General features: G+C 52.7%; 2 protein-coding genes across 2 annotated transcripts in view; both read left to right on the plus strand.

Annotated features, from left to right (window-relative positions):
* The window catches only part of SUGP1 (SURP and G-patch domain containing 1), a 39,992-nt gene extending 33,469 nt beyond the window's left edge, over positions 1-6,523 (plus strand). The window contains exons 9-14 of the mRNA XM_047776441.1: positions 3,038-3,144; positions 3,994-4,171; positions 4,537-4,643; positions 5,419-5,564; positions 5,904-6,033; positions 6,335-6,523. Coding sequence (XP_047632397.1) covers positions 3,038-3,144; positions 3,994-4,171; positions 4,537-4,643; positions 5,419-5,564; positions 5,904-6,033; positions 6,335-6,361 — 695 coding nt within the window. The 3' untranslated portion in view covers positions 6,362-6,523. The remainder of the gene's footprint in view (positions 1-3,037; positions 3,145-3,993; positions 4,172-4,536; positions 4,644-5,418; positions 5,565-5,903; positions 6,034-6,334) is intronic.
* A 121-nt stretch (positions 6,524-6,644) lies between these two features.
* On the plus strand, positions 6,645-18,208 carry TM6SF2 (transmembrane 6 superfamily member 2). The gene is made up of 10 exons (XM_047776445.1): positions 6,645-9,289; positions 11,810-11,913; positions 12,299-12,396; positions 12,466-12,569; positions 12,945-13,027; positions 14,439-14,563; positions 14,746-14,847; positions 15,489-15,581; positions 16,440-16,559; positions 17,706-18,208. The coding sequence occupies exons 1-10, from the start codon at positions 9,195-9,197 to the stop codon at positions 17,910-17,912; spliced, it is 1,131 nt and encodes a 376-aa protein (XP_047632401.1). The 5' UTR covers positions 6,645-9,194; the 3' UTR covers positions 17,913-18,208.
* Positions 18,209-19,199: the final 991 nt, after the last annotated feature.

The following is a 19,199-nucleotide window of genomic DNA, read 5'->3' on the forward strand; positions in this document are numbered from 1 at the left end:
ATCCACTGGGGGGATCTTGGAATGTATCCTCTGCAGATAAAGTGGGACTACTGTATCCCCACTTTCATTTTTTATTTTAATATTTGAGTGTTTTATCTTTTTTCCTTAGGCAGTCTGTCTTAAAAATTGTCCATTTTATTGAGCTTTTCAAAAAACCAACTTTTGGTTTTGTTTACTTTCTCTCGTGTATTTCTATTTCCTGTTTGATTTATTGCCACTCTAATCTTTATTTCCTTCTGTTAGCTTTAAAATTAGTTTGCTCTTGTTCTGGTTCCTTAAGATATACAGTTAGGGAAACAAATCTGACTAGGAATCTTGAGGTTGCAGGTTCGATCCTTGGTCTTCACTCAGTTGGTTAAGGATTTGGTGTTGCCATGAGCTGTGATGTAGGCTGCAGACTCGGCTCGGATCTGGTGTTGATGTGACTGTGGCATAGGCCGGCAGCTGTAGCTCTGATTCTATCCCTAGCCTGGGAACCTCCATATGCCGCAGGTATGGCCCTAAAAAGCAAAAACAGAAACAAACAAAAAAGATATACAGTTAGGTTATTGATTGAAGAGCTGTCTTTTTTAATATCAGCATCTAAAGTTATAAATTTCCCTTTTGGCCTTGCTTTTTGTGTACCCCATAAGTTTTGGTGTGTGTTGTGCCTTTTTGTTTATTCATCTCTAAGCATTTTCTTTTTTTTTTTTTTTGTCTTTTTGTTGTTGTTGTTATTGTTGTTGTCTAAGCATTTTCTAATCTCTCGTGATTTCTTCTTTGACCCATTGGCTCCTTAAGAGTGTTGATTAGGGAGTTCTCTTGTGGTGCAACAGGTTAAGGATCTGGCATTGTCACTGCAGCAGCTTGGGTTGCTGCTATGGCTTGGGTTCAGTCCCTGGCCTGGGAACTTCCACATGCCGCAAGTGTAGCCAGAAAAAAAAAAAGAAAGAAAGAAAACTGTGTTGTTTAGTTTCCACGTTTGTAAGTTTTTCTTTTGTTACTGATTTCTAGTTTTATTCCATTGTGATTAGAAAAGATACTTGGTATGATTTCAGTTTTTTAAAATTTATTTTAAAAAAGTGAGTCTTGTACAGACAGCATATAGAAAGTCCTCTTTTCTCCCTTAAACTTTAAAGTACTTGGACCCATTCTTGTCATAGAAGGCTCAGGAAATGCACAATGATAAGCTCAATAATTGGTACCATCAGTTTTGCAGTTATCTCCAACTTACCTCTCCTTGACAGCTTTCAGGGACAGCCATCGTATGGCCTTATTTCTCGTTTTCTACCACAAATCCACAAGGGTGGGAGTCTGTTGTCATTATATTTTTCAGAGGATATTTGTGACTCATAAATGGCCACCTCATGCTACCTGTCTGACTTTCTCGGCACGCAGGTTGTGCCACCAGCAGAACCCTTTCAACCTCTCTCACTTCAGTTTGACTGGAGCTGGACACACAAGCACCTAGATGAGTCATATGTGTCCTAGCACCAACACCTACAAGGATGGGCTGAGAGGAAAGGTAGCTCACTTAGGTCACAGGGCTGACCTCTTGGCCCTACCTGCCCAGCCCTGAGAGTGTTTTCTTGCTTAGTGCCTCCCTGGCGCAAAGAGAAAAGCTATTGACTGAAGAGTTTGGGGTTTTTTTTTCCTTCTTTTTTTCTATAGGGCCACACCCAAGACATGGAAATTCCTAAGCTAGGGGTCAAATTGGAGCCGCAGCCATCAGCCTACACCACAGCTATGGCAACACCAGATCTAAGCCATATCTGTGACCTACTCCAAAGCTTGCAGCATGCCAGATTCTTAACCTGTTGAGTGAGGCCAGGGATCAAACCTGCATCTCATGGATACTAGTTGGGTTCTTAATCCGCTGAGGAACTCCTGACCAAAGAGTTTAGATATCGGGGCTCTAGATAGCACCCCTACCCAGGGTTGAGGTACCCAGGGTCAGATTGCTGCTTAAGTGCCAAACCTAGTGCCCACCGTAAAGGAGAGTGCTCAGGTGTGACTGTTTCTCTGATGCACGCACATGCCAGCTCTGAGGTCATGTGCCTGAGGTCCTACCTAAGCTGGTGAAGAAGTGTCCTTCACAGTCTAGGGGACAAGTAAAGGCTCTAAAGTCTCAGGTTCAGGCTCAAGTCCCATTGGCGCACATTTTACCCAGGGGAATGTGGGCAGCCCTCCCCTGCATGCTTACTAATGAAGTGTCCCAAGGAGGAAAGGGACTATGGGCATGCTCCAGACACATGGCTGGTGCTCAGACTTGAGCTCCTTTGTTTTCTCCATGGGGCTCTCCAACTTCCTTCACAGCCCCCACAGACTGAGGAGGGATTGGGAGCATCTGCAGGTAAAGCCCCAGCCCCAACCCCAGTGAGCTGGGAAGACCTGGCTCTTTCCATCCTCCCACAGGGGTCTCTGCACCCTGTTCTGCTTGGCTTTTTCCCCAGGAAGCCACTACCTGAGAGGTGTTTCTTTCCACCACCCAGATGGGGCCATTGCAGCATCTTCATATGAATTAGTGTTGCCGGCTCCAGCCAAGCTCCAAAGCTAAAGCCAAATTAAATGTCAGTTGCTTTAAAGATGGTTGGCTGCCTCCCCAGAAGGAGCTGACAGAGACACACAGTTGAGTCTTATGCCATACTCCCAACCTGTGTTTCTACACCGGGTGTCTATTCATTGTAGGGCTTTACTTTCAGGAGCTTGTGTGCATGCACAACCAGCTTTCATGTCTCTGGCTTTGCAGATTACCCACTGTCACCTATTAACCATCTGACCTTGGGTGAGCCCCAGGCCTTTTGAGTTCTGGTGTCAGCATCTGTAGTGTGGGGTCATAGAGCCTGCCAGAAGGGGGCATGTGGGGATGAAATTGAGTGCATGTGATAGAGCAGAGCAAAGCCCTCCCAAAGTTAGGTGACATGCATACTAACTGTTCCAACTTAAGGGTCCTGCCATATGCACCAGATGCCACACATCAACACATGGGCTCTGCCTCGCATGCAGGTACAGGGCTGGGCCCATGTCCAATGCTGACCAGCCTGCGTCTTGTTTCTAGTTCAGGACCTCAAGGGTCTCGGCTATGAGAAGGGGAAGCCCGTGGGTCTGGTAGGTGTCACGGAGCTGTCGGATGCCCAGAAGAAGCAGCTGAAGGAGCAGCAGGAGGTAAGGCCATGGGGGGCAGGGGAGGCAGGCTCTATAGGGGCTGATGGAGTATTATCCCACCCCACCCTGTGGTGCAGCAGTCATGATGTATTTTTTCTGAGCTTCCCTGTGCCAGATATATCCCACACAGGGGAGAGGCTCTTGGACAGGCAGATCCCTGTCAATGGCATGCCACCCCTGAGGATCCTCCTTAGCCCACAGTTGGGCCCAGAGCCCAGGCCTTCCCACACTCCCTGGGTAGCCCCTGCAGCCAGTGCTGCACAGTTACTCCCCACTGCACTTGTGGGCTGCTCCCAACTGAATCATCTCCAAATAAGTTTTCCTTACAGTTCCCTCCAGTTTTCAGTCCAGGATAGACCTGTGTGACACTGGGTGTCCTGAACAATGTGATGGCTGCTCAGTTGATGTTGGGCAGTGTTGGAGTCAGTGTTGGCTCATCAGGGAGTTCTGTGGCCAGAACATAGACAGCTAGAACCATTGGGACAGCTTACCTGAGCCCCCTCCTCCAGGCTGGCAGCCCCATCATGTCACCCTCAAAACCCCTCAGGGGCAGGAGCCCACATTGCCTTCATTTGGTCCACAGTGATGGCGCCCATGATGTTCCAGATTCCAGGCCAGGCTCTGAGCAAAACAAGAGAGGTCCTCCCTGTTCAAAACAGAGATTCAGGGGACTAGGGCATGTCCTGACATGGGACTTAGTGCCTTCCTGAACACTTGCTCCAAGTACTGCTCATGTACCTGCCCCAGGGAGCAGGGGAGAGGGGTGCCCAACACGCACAGGGGAGGTGAGGGGGTAGCCTCCTGCACATATGGTGCATGGCCTTGCTCACTGGCGCGTGCTGCCCACAGATGCAGCAAATGTACGACATGATCATGCAGCACAAGCGTGCAATGCAGGACATGCAGCTGCTGTGGGAGAAGGCGCTGCAGCAGCACCAGCATGGCTATGACAGCGACGAGGAGGTGGACAGCGAGCTGGGCACCTGGGAGCACCAGCTGCGGCGCATGGAGATGGACAAGACTCGGGGTGGGCCCAGGCTCAAATTACAGTGGTGGGTGGCAGGGGCTGGGTGAGGCCTTGCCTTCAGGGCACTGCAGGCTCAGGAAGCCTCACTCATCTGCCTGGGAGGTGCCTGGAGGCACTGCATGGGTGTCATAAGCCACCTGCCCAGCCTTTGAGGCTTTGAGCAAGAGACTTGCCTTCTTTGTGCCTCGGTTTTTTCGGTGGTAAAAAGATGGTCCTCAGCGTGTTCACTGGCATTTGAACATGGTACCCAGAAGGGCTGCTTGGGAGAGCAGGGACTCAGGTCTCTCAGCTAGTTGCCTCATTCCCCATGACCCCAGACTCCCCCCAAGACTCCTTCCTCTCACCTTTACCCCATCTCTGAGCAGAATGGGCAGAGCAGCTGACGAAGATGGGCCGGGGCAAGCACTTCATTGGAGACTTCCTGCCACCAGACGAGCTGGAGAAGTTCATGGAGACCTTCAAGGCCCTGAAGGTAGACCGGGCAGGGCCCCAGGCAACAGTCCCTGCTGTGGGCCTGTCTAGCATGCAGCCTGCGCAGTGTCCCCAGCCCTTCCTACTGCCTCCTTATGTGGCAGGTGCTTGCAGTGGCCTCAGGGCCCCCCTCGCTCACAGGAGGAGTTGGGCCCTCTTGCCTCAGGAGATATCTGCTTATGACAGATGCCATCTGTATAGGGAATTAGCAAATAGTAGCTCAGCTGCTACTTTAGAAACATTCCCTAGGGCTTAAGGGAAATTCTGCTTCCAGTGGAGCCAATTAAGTGCAGTTTATAGGCAAAGCACTTCTCAGGTAGACAACCCCCGGTACTGGGCTCTCCAGAACGAAAACATTACTCCTATCCTGCCTTTGCACTCAAGAGGAGGTGCAAGGTCTCACGTCATCTTTTGGGGTTTTATAAAACTGCTTTGTACCGCCTAATCTCATTGACCACAGCTTCTTTTTAGCACTCTAGGTAACAAATTGTTCTTGGAACATGGGATTTTTTTCACTGATGAATCGTTAAATCTTGCCCTTGGTAGACAAGACCTGTGTGACCTGTCACCTTGCCTTCTTTGGCTTGGCCACCAGGGAGCTCAGCACTGCTTCTGGCCTTGGGGACCCTAAGAAGGAACAGCTTGATCTTGGGCAAGCAGATGGGCAGGTGGTCCCAGCAGCCAGTGAGGCCATGTAGGGGTGCAGTTTCAGGCCAGAGCTGGAACTGGGAATGTCTGCAGCCCTAGTGGATGACAGCCACCTCCTTGCCCTGCAGGAGGGCCGGGAGCCTGACTATTCAGAGTACAAAGAGTTCAAGCTGACAATAGAGAACATCGGCTACCAGATGCTAATGAAGATGGGCTGGAAGGAGGGCGATGGCCTGGGTTCAGAAGGCCAGGGCATCAAGAATCCAGTCAACAAGTGAGTATGGCCTCCATTGCCGGGGTGGGAGTTGGGGGTGCTGGATGAAAAGTCCCACATGGAGATACAGGGCCAGGCCTGGGTCCATTCCCATTGCCAGCATGGAAGTCTGGGGTATGGACTCTGGTGGCTGGGCCGTTGCGCTCTTCATATTCCCACAGTACCAAGAGTGTCCCGGACATTTGTTGCCCAACCCAGCATAGCTCCCTCATTGAGGTGCTGCTGCTGAGCCCAGCTGGGTTGGGCAAAGCCTCCTTACCTCAAGCTCAGACCCCTCACTCTCTTTCCCACCTGCACCAGCCCGCTACCCTGCTCACACTGCCCATTGCCCCCATGCAGGGGCACCACTACAGTAGATGGTGCTGGCTTTGGCATTGACCGGCCAGCTGAGCTCTCCAAGGAAGATGATGAGTACGAGGCCTTTCGCAAGAGGATGATGCTGGCCTACCGCTTCCGGCCCAACCCCCTGGTGCGTGCATCTCTGTCCTCCTATGTTGCTTTTGGCTGGGCCTCCACAGTTCCTCCACTGTAGGTGGGTGGTGGTACTGGTAACAGAAGTATTCCTCTTTCTTCAGTCCAGCTAGGCTCCCCTGCAAACCCACCCACCTCCTCCACTTGTGTGCTAGCCTTCCTCCCCTCACCAAAGCCTGCCCTCCCTTCTAGAGGATGTGCGCTCAGCTATTGCTGGTAGGTTCTAGAGGGGAGGAACTGCTATCTTTCTTTAGCATAGCATAACCCCCTCCTCTTTTAATCTTTCTCACTTCCCACAGAACAACCCCAGACGGCCTTACTACTGAGTGTTCTGGAGAAATGCACAAATGTACTTTCCTAAAGACTGTCCCTGGACTGTGGAATGTTCCAGCCTGTGTTCCTGCCTGCCTTTCTCATTGTCTCAAGTGTTGTGCTGTGTATTAAAATCCCAGTGCTTGCCTGCCATGGCAGCCTGGTCTTGCCATCAACAGAAACCCCTCCTCTTCCTTAGCAGCAGGGCTGGGCTGGGCAGGTGGGGACAGCATGCTGCTGTGAAGGCTCCCCAGTTTCTGAGGAATCCTGGAGAACCACCTGGACCTTTGTCTGCTCATGGGGTCCCCCATCGACCTGGGTTGAGTTGAGGGAAGGACCTTGGCAGCCAGGCAGCCAAGGCTTGGCTGCCCCTGGGCCGGGTATGTCAGGGACTTCCCAGCCTAGCCCTGTACTGCAGGAGGCTGGGGAGGGGTCCCCAGGTAGGGCCCAGTCCTCCCTCAGACCCACAAAGCAGGTGACCCAGGGCACACCTATGCCTGCCACCTCTCTGGCAGGTGGCACTTACAGGGCCCTCCACACACAGCAGACCAGGCCTTAGCTGCCCAAGCTTCCCCATCTCCCTTTCCTTGGTCCTTCAAGTGTGGTGAACTCGTGAAGGAGGGGAGACTAGTGGGTAGCCCAAACCAAGATGTGTGCTGAGAGCTGGCCATGTCTCCAGAGCCTCGCATTTGTGCAGAAACTCTCTTGGGGTATCAGGCCCCTGAACTCACCCACCCTGCCCCACAGAAGGATCCTGTGAACTCTTGGGGCCTGAGGATTCAAGCTGATGTCAGCCTTTGGGCAATTCACATAGTCATTTGGCAAACACCGAGCACTGACCATGAACCACGTGGTTGGGATCCGCCCCTGGACAGCCAGTCTGCTGGGGACATGGCCATGAACCCGTAACACAGTTTGAGACCAATAAATGCCATAAAGAGGAAACAGGACCTGTGGTGGAGGTGGCCTGGTGAGTGTCTAGGGTCTAGGGTCTGGGAGTCTCAGCAGCAGACCTCAGGCTGGGGTGACATACTATCCTGTCTCCCCTCTGTGGATGCTGTACTTTTGGCAGGGCAAGGATGTGACATGGAGTCTGCCCACATGGCCAGAGTCCTGAGCATGAAGATATAGCTTTGGGCAGCTAGAGCTTCCAATGATAGGTACCCTGGGTCTCAGTCTCAAACACCTTGCTCTCTAGGTCAGTCACCCCTTTTTTTAATTCTCAGTGACCAGAAGGCTCACCAGATTCAGACTGTGGTTTTTAGCCCCAGCCAGGGGGAGAGGTGGAAGAGGAGGCCTCCAAATGCTATATGAGTGTGCAGGCACCTCACAGATAGGGGTTGCAAGGCCAGACTCCTAGACAGAGCTGCAGCAGATACCCCAGGCCTCCGGGGGTCAGAAGTGGGGCTGGAGTAACAGGGAGAACTACCTGGAGGAGGCGTTACTGGGATCTGCTTTAAGAAATGAAGAAATATGCAAGGTTCCATCTTGCAGACAGGAGGGAAGCCTGTAGGATATTGGCACCACCAGAACTGGGAAAGGTCTAGAAATCTTGACTGGAGATTCAAATCAGCTCAGAGGAACCTAAACTTCAGGCCACAGGCAAGGAGGCACCCGGGGAGGGAGGCTCTCAGGTCAGTGGCCAGAAGATTGTTGTCATCCAGGCTCAGAGATAGGACCCAACTGGCGTGGGGTGGGGGTAGGGGTATGGCAAATGTGAGAGAATATTCCCTCAGCCCTAGACTCAGAGTCCTCCTGGGGCGGGAGTCAGGTGGGCACTGTTAACCCTGTTTCCTGCAGCCACAGGCAAAAATCCAAGGCTAGTTTGAGAGGCTGACAAAAAGCTGCCTCATAATTCTCTCTCCACCCTGTAGACCCCTCCCTGGTCCAGCCCTGCCCCTTGCATTTCCCAGTTCCCCCCACCCACTCACTGGCCCCCCATTTGAGCCCAGGTGGCTCAGAACTCTCCCCAGCCCACTCCACCCTGCTCGGTGACCCCTACCAAGCCCCAGCCTTAGCTGCTTTTTTGCTGCTCAGCCCCAAGCCTTAGCTATTCCTCCCAGGAATACCATTCCCAAACTTCTCACCAAACTGGCTCTATCCCCACTTTATAATCTCAGCCCACCCTTGGCACTGTCCCTCGGTCCCCTGAGTTGGGGTTCAGGCTGCATGTAAGGAACACAGCACAGAATCACGGAGACCAACGGATCCCCAACCTAGGGCCCTGGCCGTCTGCCTTGAATCGTGGCCCCCACCCTGTCCAGTCAAAACCACATTTGGAAATGTGTTTAAATTTGTCTGTGGCCACTGCATGAAAACTCAAATCCCAGGGAAATAGAACTCTGCACCCAAGCGGATGAGGTTCCTCTCTCAGTGCCCACAGACAATGCCCACTTAATCCTGCGCGGGAGGGAGGTCTGGAGAGTGAGAGAGTTTAAAAGGGGACCCATTCAGGATCTGGGTCGAGGATGTGTCGCCGCCGGTGCCTCAGGGTGAAGAAAGAAGTGCAGAACGAGGCCCAGAGAACGAATTCCCTTGTGAAGTTGCCAACCAGGGTGCGGGGGGGAGCTCTCCAGAACACACACAGAAGTGGAAGCACCCTGAGGCATAGTGTTTTGGCCTTAGAAGAGGGAAACAGGCTGATCGGCGGGGATTACCACTGGGGACCGCGCCGGCTAGGCAGTCGGGGGCGGGGAGGGGCCACTGCGAGAGGGAGGGGCCCCAGCGGTCGCAGTTGGGCGAGGAAGCTGCGGGGGTCGACCTTTGCGCCAGGCGGGGCCGGGTCGGGTTGGGTCCTTGGCAACTCTGCACCCAGAGGCACTGCCGCGCAGGAGCCAAGCCGCCGCTATGGACATCCCGCCGCTGGCGGGCAAGATCGCAGTTCTGTCGCTCGGCGCCCTCCCGTTGTCCTACGCGCTCAACCACCTCTCGGCGCTCTCATAGTGCGTTTGGGGAGGGGCCTGGGAGGCCTCGTCGGGGGCGGCTGAGCGGGGGCCGGGGCGGGGGGGTGGTAGGAGGGAGCCGCGGAGGCTAGGGGCAGGATGCGCGGGCGCCGGAGAGCCCTGTGCTCCCGCGCCGCTCCGTCTGGAGAGGATGGGGGGCTGGGTCAGAAGACCCCTCCACCTCCAGTCGGAAATCCCCTTCCAGTCTCCCCGGAGCTGTGTGGTGTGGTTGAGGGCGCTCCCGGGATGTTTGGGGCCTGGGGAGGAGGCACTTTGAAAAGCACAGCCCCCAGCAAAGCAGTTTTGGAGGGTTTCTGGAGTTTTCCCAGGGATGTGCCCAGCACAGGCTCCAAGGGTCAAAGTATTGCCCCAGATAAGGCCCCAGTGACCCGGCTCTTGCCACACCACACTCTCTGCTGCACCACCCCTACCAGCCGGTCCCTCCATCACCGGTCTTAGGCCTGGGACTTTCTTCTCTTCAGGGCTGGCCCACCCTGTCCCTAGCCTGTTTCCTCTACATACCTGGACCTCTCCTGTCCCTGTATCCTAACCTCAACTGAGATCCAGCCACCCTGAGAGGCATTCACAAGCCCCTCACACTCCCAAACCCAGCATGACTCAAGACACAGGATAGAGGGAATCTTGACTGGATTTGGCTTCTTGGGTACACATTCCTGGCTTCATCCCCCTGGAGACCGAGTGATCCAGGTTGAACATCATCCTAGATCTCATCCTATCGTTAAAATTAAGAATTACAGATTGGGGTGTTACCTTTGTGGCTCAGCAGAAACAAATCCAACTAGCAACCACCAGGATGTGGGTTTGATCCCTGGCCTCGCTCAGTGGGTTGGGGATCTGGCGTTGTGGTGAGCTGTGGTGTAGGTCTCAGACGTGGCTTAGATCTGGCGTTGCTGTGGCCATGGCATAGGCTGGCAGCTGTAGCTCCGATTTGACCCCTAGCCTGGGAACTTCCATATGCCCCAGGTGCAGCCCTGAAAAGCAAAACAACAACAACAACAACAAGGATTACAAATTGTGTGCTGAGACCCTGGTCTGGTCTCATCTGATTACCGTAATTGTCACTGTTGGTAGGATGGGGCCAGGAATGGGGATCCTAGGGGTGAGAGGGGTTCAGGAGAAGGTAGGGTCCTGGAGTGTGAGGGAGAATGTGTGAACTTGGATAGGTCTCCTGCCCTCTCTGTGCCTTGGTTTGCCAAGTGTTGGGGGCTGCCCAGAGACCTAGCTTCTTTTTTCTGCAGCTGGTTAACCTACCTTATCAGGTTGATGGGAACAGATCAGGGCAGGGGTGGGGTGGAGTTGATAGAAACATTTGGACTTTACCTGGGAGGAGTCAGGAGCTTTAGGCAATGAGGTATACAGAGCTGAGCACAGAGACCCTCTGTCAGGTGTGGGCACTGGGACTGGCCACAGAGGGTTTTGGAGTTGTTGAATGACTGAGCAAATTGAGTCACACACATCAGCAAGACTGGATAAGGAGTTCCCTTTTTGGCTCAGTGGGTTAAGAACCTGACTAATATCCATGAGGATGTGGGTTTGATCAGTGGGTTAAGGATCCGGCATTGCTGAAAACTGCAACGTAGTTCACAGATGTGGTTCAGATCTGGCATTGCTGTGGCTGTAGTGTGCCATAGGCCAGCAGCTGCAGCTCCAATTTTTTTTGTTTGTTTGTTTGTTTTTTTCTGCAGCTCCAATTTGACCCCCTAGCCTGGGAATTTCCACATGCCGCTGGTGTGGGCCTGAAAAGACAAAGGAGTAAAAAAAAAAAAAAAAAAACGACTGGATAAATCATATATTCAGAAGAGGTTGGAGTTCTTGCTGTGGCATGGTGGCTTAAGGATCCAGCATTACCACAGCTACAGTGTAGGTCAGAGCTGTATCTCAGATTCGATCCCTGGCCCAGGAACTTCCGTATGGCTCAGGCATGGCCAAAAAAGGATAAAAGACAAGAAGGGGTTGACAGATTCTCCCTCTTTACTGGCCAACATCAGGCAATGATCGTGTGTGTGTGTGTGTGTGTGTGTGTGTGTCTTTTCTAGGACCACACCTGCGACATATGGTGTTTCTCAGGCTAGGGGTCTAATCAGCCGTAGCCGCTGGCCACAGCCACAGCCACAGCAATGCCAGATCCGAGCCACGTCTGCAGCCTACACCACAGCTCACAGCAATGCCAGATCCTTAACCCACTGAGCCATGACAGGAACTCCAGACAATGATCCTTTTTGAGGAGTCAGGGAGGTCTTCCCTGGAGTAATGTAGATGGGCCATGAACGATGAGTAGGAGTTTGCCAAGTGGAAAGAAGTCTTTTGGAAGGAGTTTCTAGGAGGAGGAAATAGCTAGGCCAAGAGCCTGATAATGGGAAAGGGGAGTTTTAGGGAACGGCTCTCCTGAGCAAACGGGTGCCTCCTCTTCTGGAGCTTCCTGGAGTCTGCTCTTGCCCTCACTGGGGTGGGGCCTCAGCAAAGAGCCTGGCCTTCCTGACTTGGTTTTCCTCTCCACAGCTCCCTGGGGGTGGTGTTGATGAGCGCCCTGATCCTGGGTCTGCTATTCTTGGCTATATACAGCTTGTCCCGCAGTGACATTTACTACGACCCACTCTATGCTGGTGAGTTGGTGGGAGCGTCCTGAGGAAGAGTGACTGTCTGGGTAAGGGCCTCCTCCATCAGACTAGCAGTTTTTGAGAGGCCTTCATCAGGCTGGAGAACTTTCATTGATTGGGGAACCTCAAGAGGCCTCCCCCTTCTGACTTGGGGCTCCTGAGGGCAATTCAGTGCCTTTCTTATTAGACTGGGGACCCCCCAAAGACAGGGACTGTGCCTCCCCATGAAGCGGGGCTGCAGGACATATGCCTGTGGGATGGGATCTGGGAGCAGTTTTGTGAGGAAGCCTTGCCTGGAATCTGGGTCCCTGATCGGCAGTCTCAGGCCCCGCCCACCCCTGGTCTGTACTCTGCCTACATCCAGCCCAAGCCCCGCCTACTCTCCCTGTAGTCTTTGCAGTCTTCGCCTTCACCTCCGTGGTGGACCTCCTTATTGCTCTCCAGGAAGATGGCTATGTGGGAGGCTTCATGGAGTTCTACACTAAGGAGGTATGTAGGGCGCTGTCTGGGATGCCCGCTGCCCTGCTGCGTGTCTGAGCCTTGCACCTACCTCTGCAGGGTGAGCCGTACCTTCGCACAGCACACGGGCTCTTCATCTGCTACTGGGATGGCATTGTTCACTACCTCCTCTACCTGGCCATGGCCGGTGCCATCCGTAAAAGGTGCATGGGGCTGACAGGGTGGCACCTGGATCCTGGGAAGGAAGTTGAGTCCTTAGATGGGAAGGTCCCAAGCCAGGGTGAAGCCAGAAGTGTCTGAAGGAGAAATCAGGAAGCCTCTCCAGGGCTCTAGCCAGGGGTGGCCGGAAGGATCCTGGAACTGTCACAGGTGTCAGTGTTGGTGGGCTCTCTTCTCCTGTACCACCCTGTGCCTGGGCAGCCAATACTGTCCTTGGACCAGATCTGACTGTTCATTTCCTCATTCACCTCCTCGCTGTCCCTTCTGTCCTGGGGTGAAATGAGGGATCCAGAGCTGGGGAGCCGATGGGTCTCTGGGGGGACAAGTATCTGCTGGTCACCCCTCTATCCCCTGCCCAGGAAAAGGTACCGGAACTTTGGACTCTACTGGCTGGGATCCTTTGTCATGAGCCTCCTGGTCTTCCTCCCAGGAAACATCCTTGGTAAGGACTTGGCTCTGAGGAATCCTGTCTCCCTGGGCTGGGTCACTGTCCTGTGCCTAGAAGCCTCGACTGGGTCCTCCTACCCTCCCCAGTATCTGCAGAGCAACTGCTCCCGCCCCTACACCTCTCCATTCACAGCCTAAACCATCAACCTTCCCCCACTTATCCCTATTTTCCTCTTGGAGGGGTAGAAGCACATTGCAATTCCTCCCCAGGCTACTGGTCCTTGACCCAAGGGACTTGGCCCAGAATGCTCTTGACACATGAAGGGATTTTTAAAGTGGATTCAGAGGGCAGAGTGAAAGCTCCATAAGTAGGTCTTGGGAGGTGGAACAGAGGACACAGCCAGGGATGTGGGGATGGCTGTGCAAGATGAATACCCAGGGTATTTCCAGGGGGAGCAAAGAACAACTGGAAGTGTAAGAGCTGTGTCCAGAAGGTAAACTGAGGCAGGCCAGGCTGAGGGGCATAGACATCATCTTATAGATCCTGGGGAGTCAGAGATGTTAGAACTTGAGCAAGGATGGCATTTGTGAATCACAGCTTCCAGCCAGGGGCTCTGATGTGGCCCAGCTAAAGGGTGCGGCTAGGAGTTCCTGTTGTGGCACAACGGGATCAGCAGCGTCTCTGGAGCACTGGGTCGCAGGTTGGATACCCCGCTGGCACAGTGGGTTAAGGATCCAGAGTTGTGGCAGCTGGAGCATAGGTCACAACGGGGGCTCAGATCAGCTCTGATCCCTGGTCTAAGAACTCTATATGCCGCAGGGCAACAACAACAACAAAAAGAATGAAAAATTGGAGTTCTGTTGTGGCTCAGCAGTAATGAACCCGGCTAGTGTCCATGAGGACACAGGTTTGATCCCTGGCCTCACTCATTGGGTTAAGAATCCAGCATTGCTGTGAGCTATGGTGTAGTTTACAGACATGCCTCCAAATCCTGCAATGCTGTGGCTGTGGTGTACAGCTCTGATGTGACCCCTAGCCCGGGAACTTCCATAAGCCCCAGCTGTGGCCCTAAAAAGACAAAATAAAATATAAATAAATAAATAAATAAATAAATAAATAAATAAATAAATAAATAAAGGTTCGGAGTTCCCGTTGTGGTGCAGCAGAAACGAATCCGACTAGGAACCATGAAATTGTGGGTTTGATCCCTGGCCTCATCAGTGGGTTAAGGATCCGGCCTTGCCATGAGCTGTGGCATAGGTCGCAGATGCGGCTCAGATCCTGTGTTGCTGTGGCTGTGGTGTAGGCCAGCAGCTGTAGCTCCGATTGGACCCCTAGCCTGGGAACCTCCATATGCCGCAGGTGTGGCCCTAAAAAGCAAAAATAAAATAAATAAATAAATAAGGGGTCCAGCTAGGCCTGGGAGTGCCTCACTGAGTGATACCCTGTCTCTCCTCTATGGCAGGCAAATACAGCTCAGAGATCAGGCCCACCTTTTTCCTCACCATCCCCTACGTGCTGGTCCCATGCTGGGCTGGCTTGAGGGTCTTCAACCAGACCCAGGCATCAACCTGCTGCACCCCCAACATGGTGAGTGCCTTGCCCCCAGATAGGCATTGTGCCAAATGCCTAAATGCACCCCATTCAAATTGCTTCTGGTCAAAGACATCATCTTCTTGGAAGGATCTTCTTGGTCATTAGGGAAGAAAGGATGAGTCTTCCTTGAATGCCAGTTGGATGCCAGACTTCTTATGCCGTTTCTCATGGGGCAGGTGCAGGAGGAGCAAAGAAAGAGCCTTCTGTGGCGCCCAATTGACCTGGCCCTCATCATATATCTCACTTTTGCTGCATTCTTCACCCTCTTTCGGGGCCTGGTAAGTCACTGGCCAACCTACCTGCCTCAACCCCCTTCCCCAGCCTATCCTTTCATCCTTTGTGTTCTGTGTTCTTTTTCTTTCTTTCTTTTTTTTTTTTTTTTTTTTTTTGCTTTTTAGGGCCATACCCTTGGCATATGGAAGTTTTTAGGCTAGGGGTTGAATCGGAGCTACAGTTGCTGGCCTACACCACATCCACAGCAATGTGGGATCCATGCCACGTCTGCAACCTACACCACAGCTCATGGCAACGCCTTATCCCTGACCCACTGAGCGAGGCCAGGGATCAAATCTGCATCCTCATGGATACTAGTCGGATTCGTTTCCACTGTGCTGCAACGGGAACTACCCACCCCCCGTTTTTTTCATCCTTTGTGTTCTTTATCTTGTGCAAAAAGCCACTGATCTCCCATCTGATCATCTAGGGAAGTTCATCGAGTCTAACCTGAGTATTGCATCACAGAGCCTCATTCCCTGTAGTCTTCTCCCCAGCTCAAATATCTGTGGATTCTTAACCAGAGGAGAGAACCAAGGCTAGGGGAGGAGAGAGCAAGGGGTATGGATCCCTCCTGGGGGGGATGGGAAGGCTTCATGTGGGAGAGATGTTTGTGGTAGACTATTGGTTTGTCTGTTGGCCTCAGGTGGTGCTTGACTGCCCCATGGATGCCTGCTTTGTCTACATCTATCAGTATGAGCCATACCTGCGGGACCCCGTGGCCTATCCGAAGGTGCAGGTGAGAAGGCAGGTGGAAAGAGAGGACCACAGTCCTTCTGTGGTTAGAGATCCACTGGGCCCCTTTGAAGCAGATGCCAGAAACACAAGTCAAACTGGCAGAAGCACAAATAGAATGTATTGTCCTACTAGAAAAGTGTAGGTGTTCCTGCTATGGCACAATGCAATCAACAGCATCTCTGCAGCAACAGGACACAGGTTCAATCCCATGCCCTGTACCATGGGTTAAAAGATCTGGTGTTGCTGCAGCTGCAGCATAGGTCCCAACTGTGGCTCGGATCTGATCCCTGGCCCATGAACTCTATATGCCTTGGGGAAGACAAAAAAGAAAAAAAGGGGGGAAAAAGTGTATGGTTTTCAGGTATGGCTGGATCCAGGAGCTCAAGAATGGTTCTCTATCTAGGTTCTGCTGTCTTTGCATGTCTCCACTCCCAGGTGGTGCCTTTGTGATATGGCAGAGACAGACTTGGGTAGCTCCAGGCTTCCATTTGCCCTACTTAGCCAGCACAGAGGAACTCGAGCCCTTAAGTACGTCTTAGGCAAGCTCTGATTGGTCAAGTTTAAATCGCATGCCCATAGCTGATTATTATGGCCAAGACAACGCTGTGGTGTTCTGATTGTCCAGACCAGGGTCACATGCTACTTCTGGAGTAAGGTGGGTGGGCTCAGTGTGTGGGAGTGGGGTGAGGCGGAACCCAGGGGAATAAAGGGGCAATTTGCACAGAGGTGAGATGTGCAGAGAGCCCCTATTCTGGGCGGAGTGTGAGGCTGGCCAGATCCTCCCTGGGGCCACCACCTGAGGGGTATCAGGAGGCTCAACTGGGGAAGCCATTTATTCCATCAGCTGTGTGCCCCTCAGATGCTGGTGAATATGTTCTATGTGCTGCCCTTCTATGGCCTGGCTATCTATGGCCTCATCTTTCCTGGCTGTTCCTGGCTTCCAGACTGGACCTTGGTGTTTGCTGGAGCCATCGGCCAGGTGAGGTGGAGTGGCATGGGGTGGGGTGGGTAACTGCCTAGGGAAGAAAGTTCCTGCCTACTCATTGATTGCTTTTATGCTCACCCTGGGCAGGGTGATGCTAGGTCCCTGACAGACTCCAGCCCCAGCTCAAGATTCCCTAATGTAGAGAAGAAAGAGCTAGACACATACACCCCCAACCTCAAAAGGTCAGAACTGAAAATAGGGAGGGCTAGAGACTGAGAGGGATTCCAGAGGGGAAAGATTTCTTAGAAGAGGGGGCATAGGAACTGGGCTTTGTTGTATAGGTATGAGTTCTTCAGGCTAGGAAGGGCATTCCAGGAATGGGAACAACATGAGGAAATGTACAGAGGGGGACAGTGATTTAGCAGAACCATAGTGTAGGTAAAAGTAGAGGCAAGATAAATTGGCAACTCACTCTATGCTAAATGCTTTGATCTGCAGGCTTGGGGACTTGTGCTGAGAAGTGGGGAGGGAGCTGTGGAAGATGTTTGGGCAGTGGGGTTCCAATCAGAACTGGGGGCTTGTTTCTGGGTTCCCGATGGGAAGTGGTAAAGCAGAGGGAATATATCTATTCAATATATTATTATTATATCTCTTGGGGTAGAATTGACAGGATTCGTGTCAAGGGCAGCTATCTGGGATGGGGAAGACCAGGAGGAAAAGGTTGTCTCAGGTCAGAGAGGGTGGAGGGTCCAGCAGATGGAGTGGAGATGGTCCTGGTTAGGCAGGTGGGGAGAGGCCCACAGATAGATGGCTTGGGATAGACAAGACATGTGGGGGAGTTCCCACTGTGGCTCAGCATTTAAGAACCTGACTAGTATCCATGAGGATGCAGGTTCCATACCTGGCCTTGCTCAGTGGGTTAAGGATCTGGTATTGCCATGAGCTGTGGTGCAGCTGTAGCTACACCTGTAGCCTGGGAATTTCTATATGCTGCAGGTGTGGCCCTAAAAAAATAATATATAGACATGTGGGGAAAGGGATATTTAGAGGCAGATGGACTGAAGAGGGGAGCCAGGTAGGTCAGCAGAGCCAGTGAAATATGGATGGGGACCTTCTGGGCTCCCCAGAGTGGGATGCTGGTGATACTGGGACTTGTTCTTTCTTGATGTGTGACATCCATCCTCCCTGTGTGGCCACCAGGCACAGTTCTCACACATGGGTGCCTCCATGCATCTACGCACGCCCTTCACCTACCGTGTGCCTGAGGATAACTGGGCCTGCTTCTTCACGTGCAACCTACTGTATGCGCTGGGCCCCCACTTGTTGGCCTTCCGCTGCCTGTGGCGCCCTGCCTTCTTCCTACACCCGCCTCCTGGCCCCCCAGCCCACCACGAGAAGCAGCACTGAGGGGGCCAAGAGACTCCACAAGACTCTGTTTACATGCCCAGCCAGCCCTGCCCCTAGAAGGCTGTTTTGGGATTTTTAGAGGAGGAGGTATATCTCTGGGTGACTTCAGTTCTGGCTATGGTAATTTCAGGCCAGTGGGTGGGATGGGGGTGGAGGGGCCCACGGGCCAGTTGTTTGAGCAGAGAGGGCCATAGCCATGCTCAGCTATCACTTCACCCAAACCGCACATGGACACCCTCCCAGAATTCATCCATCGTTTCCTCATGGATCCTTTTAGTAAAAGTCCTTTTGATGTATAAAATGTTGCTCTAAGTGTTTCAGGGGGCAGGGGCAAGGGACCCTCTTCTCAGACCCCACAAGGTCCCATTCATCACTGCCGGCATAACCATCAGGAGCTGGAGGTGTCAGATAGCAGAAGTCTGCCTCTGGTTGGTGTGCACAGCCCCATCTTCCAGATGGGGAAAACAGAGGCCCAGAGACCTGCCTGAGGTTGCAATCAGGAGAGAAGAGTCCAAAGTCTAAGCTCTACCAATAAATTTTTATAACAAATAGTGTGGCACAGTCATTAAGCATCCACTGTATACCACGCCAATGGCTAACCTCACATGCTCTGTGGTTGCTCTCACCCCACATTCCAGATGGGGAAACTGAGCCTGAGGGAGGTGAAGGTCCTGGTCCAAAGTCATGCTTCCTGGATGCACTTGTGTTAGGCATCCAGCTCCAGCCCCTTCAACCACAGAGCCCATAACCCTGCCTCTGCTATCTGACTGGCTCATATTTGGGAGAAACTGAAGCTAGGCAGGCAGCCAAGAAGTTAGGGGGAAGGGCTCATTGTCTCCTGGTTTGATTTTTGAACTTCAGTGAAGGTCCAGGTTTAGGGGTAACCCCTGTCCAGAGTGGATCAGGAGTTTGATCAGACTCCCCTGTTTCCAGCCCCTGCCAACATTTATTAGCTACCTATTGTATGTCTAGCCATTAGATCATCACCAAAGACCCAGCCATCCATATCTCAGATGTGGAAACTAAAGCATAGAGTGAGGGGCAGAGTCAGATTTGGACCCACTGCTGCAGGTTCTCTCCGCGGCGTGTATGACTGTTCTAGGGCTTCCATCTCACAGTGTGAGCACCCTTCGGCTGCTGGAGCCACGGGTCCTTTGATGGCCACCCAGTGACTGATGGGAAAACAGACCTGCAAGTCAAGGCAGGTTACTTAGTCCCGCTGCTCACATAGGGCATCATCAGGCCCTCCTCCATTTTAAAGATAAACTGGCCCAAGCAGGGGCTGGA

This window comes from Phacochoerus africanus, chromosome 4 (assembly GCF_016906955.1).
Source record: "Phacochoerus africanus isolate WHEZ1 chromosome 4, ROS_Pafr_v1, whole genome shotgun sequence".
NCBI lineage: Eukaryota > Metazoa > Chordata > Mammalia > Artiodactyla > Suidae > Phacochoerus > Phacochoerus africanus.

What these genes read in the sequence shown, in the direction of transcription:
- TM6SF2 (XM_047776445.1), top strand. Translation starts at nt 9,195, where the DNA reads ATGGACATCCCGCCGCTGGCGGGCAAGATCGCAGTTCTGTCGCTCGGC. An exon ending in CACCTCTCGGCGCTCTCATA is followed by an intron (nt 9,290 to 11,809) that starts GTGCGTTTGGGG and finishes TCCTCTCCACAG; the next exon opens with CTCCCTGGGGGTGGTGTTGA. An exon ending in GCCGGTGCCATCCGTAAAAG is followed by an intron (nt 12,570 to 12,944) that starts GTGCATGGGGCT and finishes TCCCCTGCCCAG; the next exon opens with GAAAAGGTACCGGAACTTTG.